Source organism: Montipora capricornis, chromosome 2, assembly GCF_036669925.1.
Source record: "Montipora capricornis isolate CH-2021 chromosome 2, ASM3666992v2, whole genome shotgun sequence".
NCBI classification, from domain to species: Eukaryota; Metazoa; Cnidaria; class Anthozoa; order Scleractinia; family Acroporidae; genus Montipora; species Montipora capricornis.
In genome coordinates this window covers 62,362,871-62,367,870 of record NC_090884.1, presented here as the reverse complement: position 1 = coordinate 62,367,870, position 5,000 = coordinate 62,362,871, and the positions used below count along the sequence as shown (strand labels likewise).

Below are 5,000 nucleotides of genomic sequence, written 5' to 3'. Positions count from 1 at the left end.
GTACAAGTTTTCTGTTCTGAGCAGCACACTTCGAAATATGTCGGCCTCCATATGCATAATTATATGCTCAGTGTGGAAAACTCATACTTACAGTCATCCTCATTTTCCGATCTTAAGGTCCCTAATATTTCTAAGATAAAAAGAAAACAGTGAATGTTAGACGTCCAGTTGAATAAAATATATAGATAAATACCGGTAAATAAAACTAGTACTGGACATTAACCTGAAACTTAGCGACGTTTCACCTATAACCACTAGGCTTCTTTATGCACGATCGTTGGTGCAGGCCGAGATGCATGATGGGACACCACGCAAAGCAGTGTACCAACGACTCCCCGGTATACACCCACGGAGAGGCCAGTGGACATAACACCCTCCCCTCTGATGTTAAGTTTCTAGACAAGTAGGTGCGATGGTTCGAGCGGGAAGTGAAGGAGGCGATATGGGAGTGGGTCGAGGCCCCCTCCTTAAACAGGAGGGGTGGACTGAGGTTTCGTTTGTCTCATTCTTGAGACACTGCTTTGCGTGGCGTCCCATCATGCATCTCAGCCTGCACCAACGATCGCGCATGAAGAAGCCTAGTGGTTCTAGGCGAAACGCCGCTAAGTTTCAGGTTAATCTCCAGTACTAGTTTTATAACATAAGAGGCATTCACTTGAAATTTCCTGGCTGAGTTATAGTCACATGTAAATGTCTGCTACAAATAACACGTAGATCTCTTTAACCCAATGACACCTCAAATTCAGACTCCAAGGAGTCAAGGGGTTAACGAAACAAAGCCTGTCTTCATAAGTCTGCCATATAAAATCAATGTACTCAAACTCTGATCATTTACATTGTGCACGTTGTTACCTTCGTTGAGTGAACACAATGCTAAAAATAGCATGTGATCTACTGCTTGTTTCATTCATATTAGTGGCAGCCACTGTCCTGTCAAAACAGGTTTAAGACAAGTTGAAAAGGATAGCATACAATGAATTTGAAATGGTTTTAATAAGCTGAGAAGATCACAGGTGATTTTTTATTTAAATGTGAAATTTCAAAGTGAACTTCATACTTGATTTAGGCTGTATACATTGTACTTCCAATGCCAGGTAAAGAAACATGTAACATTTGAACATGGCGAAAGCGAGGCTGCAGTCAAATTACTTTTTATATATAGATTATTATTCTTGTATGCATCAATCTTATTGATTTCTTTGTATTTCTTGGATTGTTGTAATATATTTTCTACCTTAATTGTAAGATTACGGGCAAAGAGCCAGCTTTTGTAGATGGAAAGACCATAATAAAGGGGCAACAAATGGAAAAACCTGAGACTCGCCGCGAGACAGTGAGACCCTTGTTTGCGAATCCAAGACCGAGACCAAAACATGCAAGACCTCACACTGAAATAAATGCAATATAAACGAGACTTCGCGACTCTCCACAAAGGCTGTTGAGATTTCGAGATCGGATGAAAAGCTTGCGAGTGCCACGATTTTGGAGGTACCATTTGCCACCCATTAATAAAGTTGTTATTATTATTATTATTATTATTATTATTATTATTATTATTATTATTATTATTGATCAGTAGCACAATAGACACGTACAATTGTGTAACATATATCAAAAATGCAAAATTTCTACAAATTTCTCCAAAGTCATGATAACACTTTAATTTGCACAGTAAAACACACTAAGAGCCGAAATAATTATGTTTTGCTTGGTTTTAGCTTTGTAGACAACATTTTAAGTTATACCCATGATGCTTTGCGGCCTCTTAATTTTGTAAAATATCTAGTAATCTGTCCAAATTCATATTAACACTTCGTAATTATCACAGCAAAATAGCCATTAATAGGAAACAATCATATAATCCAAAGTTTTTTGCCAAGTCAGCAATCTTAGTTTTTACCCATAATACATTGCGCATCCTAAAACTAGTACATTTTACACACTTTAGGGTAACATATCAGCTTTTTTCTGTTTTTTTCGTAGTGGGCTTTGTTGATAGCCTTTTTTTTTCCTTTTGTTCTTTTCTCCATCTTCTCATTGATTCTGCTTTATTCTCATGCTCCATTGTGTCCATTGAAAACCATCTGGCGTAACGAACGTGACCCAACCCGAAGGGACATTTGCATTTAAAACACGTGCTTTTCTTGAGGTTTTCACGGCTATTTTTGGAGTTGTTACGTAACAAACAGCTTCTGGAACCTTCTTGGGAGGTTACCAAGGGCACATGTTGATGTTTCATGGAAGGAATTGCCCGAAATCATGGCGAAATGGTCATGTTGTTTCGCTGTCTTTCTCGCGAGAAAATCCTACATGTAATAGGAGACTCATGGAGAAGCGTTTCACAAGGCTTAAGATTTAGAAAAACTCTTCTTGCGAGCTACCTACTTTATATTTTAACGTGGAAATGCTCATGAACGTTCGTTTTGAGATGAGATTCAAATGTGGCGGCAATCCGAAGGTTTTGGATCCATTGCGGGCATTTGGGAAGAGTTTGACTTTCGTTGATGCTTTTAATGGCATATCAAACCATGGAGCGTTTCACAAGGCTTGAGATTCAGACTTTTTCTTATTGCGTTGGAGCGAATGGTCCTAGATTGTTCATATTTTCAGGAAAGAGTCCCCAGAAAGTGAGAACGCCGTCTGCGGTGGTATTTTTATTTTTCACCTCGTTTTTGTAACTCGTCTGGGAACCTTAATTTTAACTGCAGAAGTTCAGAGCAGTATCGTGACGCCCTAACTACGAGGTACTTTTTTGGAATTTTAACCATACAGATTCTAGTTTTAGAAAAGTTGAGTTATTAGGTTGAAAGTATGTTTGGTCCTTGTAATTTTAAGATTTTTCCAAACGATAATGGGCGTTTTGGTCTAGATATATTTTTTATCGAACAACATTTCATCTGGGTAAATGTTACGCGTGACGGCCATATTTTTAATCAATTTTGTCAAACAAAAATTTCGCCAAAAATAAGAGTGCAGTGAATATTCACGAAACTTTGCATATTTATTGACAAACATGTTACCCTTATTTGTGTGAAATCTTACAAATGTACGGCTTATAATAAAGAAGATATTTGGGAAGGAGTTTGTGTCACTCTGATTGTACACATGTAATGTGCTACTGATCTATTATTATTATTACTACTACTACTAAGTTACTACTACTACTACTACTACTACTACTACTTGACAGCATATCTGACCTGGCTTTATTGCCTTCATCAATGAGGTCATTTATGTCAGCAAAAGAAGTAACAGCAAGTTTAGTCAGGTCCTCTACATATGGACCAAGCATTGGGTGTTCCCTGAAAAAAAGACAATACTGTTCATCAACTCATTTAAGTGTTTCACATATTTTTGTTATTGTATTGATAAGATTTGCTTGTATAACAAAGGGGTGAGAAGAGCACATAAAAAATTTGCTTAATAAAATAAAGATGCCAAGGATGCTGCTGTATACCCACTGCAAAGAACACAACTTTGATGATAACAAATATGAAAATGCAAGTTTAAAGCCCAGTAAATGAATGCAGAAATATGGAATGGGATGTAGGGGCATTTAGTTCAATTGAAGCCTAGCTCCAACTTGTAACTAAGAGATAAAACCTTTCACCTTTACACACTGTGATCATCAAATTTTCATTTTCTTAAAGTTTAATTACTAATATTGGCAAACTCAACCTGACTCTTAAGTTGTTCTTGGCACTTGGACTCAGTAAATCCCTGACTCTTTCACAATAGATTTCAAGATAACTGACCTAATAGGAAAAAGTCACCTCTCTTAGCAATGCTACCATCAGTCAGACATACACCTCACATATGGAAGAATACTTCTTAATTCCTTCCCACCCACCAAAGGGCTGGATATTACTATCCATCATCAGACAAAAATACTGTAATACTTTGTCCAACCTAAAAATTTTAGATCATATAGTATAGTCAGACATACTAACCAAATTTAAAGCCCTCTTGACTTTAGTACCATAAATAATTTGCTGTTATTGTTGTAATTTTCAATAAATCAACTGTTTCTTTGTACTTGAATCAACTTAACCCATATTGACACCTCAAACACCCTAAGATGCCCCCAGTTGATGAGTAAGATAATCTGGCATTAGAGAGAGTAAAATCTTCTGGTGGTAGACAGAGTAAAATCTGTTGGCATTAGACAGAGTAACATCTTCTGGCGGTAGACAGAGTAAAATCTGTTGGCATTAGACAGAGTAAATCTTCTGGTGGTAGACAGAGTAAAATCTGTTGGCATTAGACAGAGTAACATCTTCTGGTGGTAGACAGAGTAAAATCTGTTGGCATTAGACAGAGTAACATCTTCTGGTGGTAGACAGAGTAAAATCTGTTGGCATTAGACAGAGTAAATCTTCTGGTGGTAGACAGAGTAAAATCTGTTGGCATTAGACAGAGTAAAATCTGTTGGCATTAGACAGAGTAAAATCTTCTGGCGGTAGACAGAGTAAAATCTGTTGGCATTAAACAGACTAAATTCTTCTGGCGGTAGACAGAGTAAAATCTGTTGCCATTAGACAGAGTAAAATCTTCTGGCGGTAGACACAGTAAAATCTGTTGGCATTAGACAGAGTAAAATCTTCTGGCGGTAGACAAAGTAAAATCTGTTGGCATTAGACAGAGTAAAATCTTCTGGCGGTAGACAGAGTAAAATCTGTTGGCATTAAACAGAGTAAAATCTTCTGGCGGTAGACAGAGTAAAATCTGTTGGCATTAGACAGAGTAAAATCTTCTGGCGGTAGACAGAGTAAAATCTGTTGGCATTAAACAGAGTAAAATCTTCTGGCGGTAGACAGAGTAAAATCTGTTGGCATTAGACAGAGTAAAATCTTCTGGCGGTAGACAGAGTAAAATCTGTTGGCATTAGACAGAGTAAAATCTTCTGGCGGTAGACAGAGTAAAATCTGTTGGCATTACACAGAGTAAAATCTTCTGACGGTAGACAGAGTAAAATCTGTTGGCATTAGACAGAGTTAAAT

The 5,000-nt window shown here is 37.3% G+C and overlaps 1 protein-coding gene across 2 annotated transcripts in view; it reads right to left on the bottom strand.

The window, feature by feature from the left end:
* Positions 1–5,000, bottom strand: part of LOC138030501 (kinesin-like protein unc-104) — a 67,423-nt gene that overhangs the window by 48,085 nt on the left and 14,338 nt on the right. For both annotated transcript variants that reach the window (XM_068878411.1, XM_068878407.1), the window contains exons 6-8: positions 3,679–3,755; positions 3,201–3,302; positions 853–930 (exon numbers count right to left, since the gene is read on the bottom strand). In XM_068878411.1, coding sequence (XP_068734512.1) covers positions 853–930; positions 3,201–3,302; positions 3,679–3,755 — 257 coding nt within the window. The remainder of the gene's footprint in view (positions 1–852; positions 931–3,200; positions 3,303–3,678; positions 3,756–5,000) is intronic.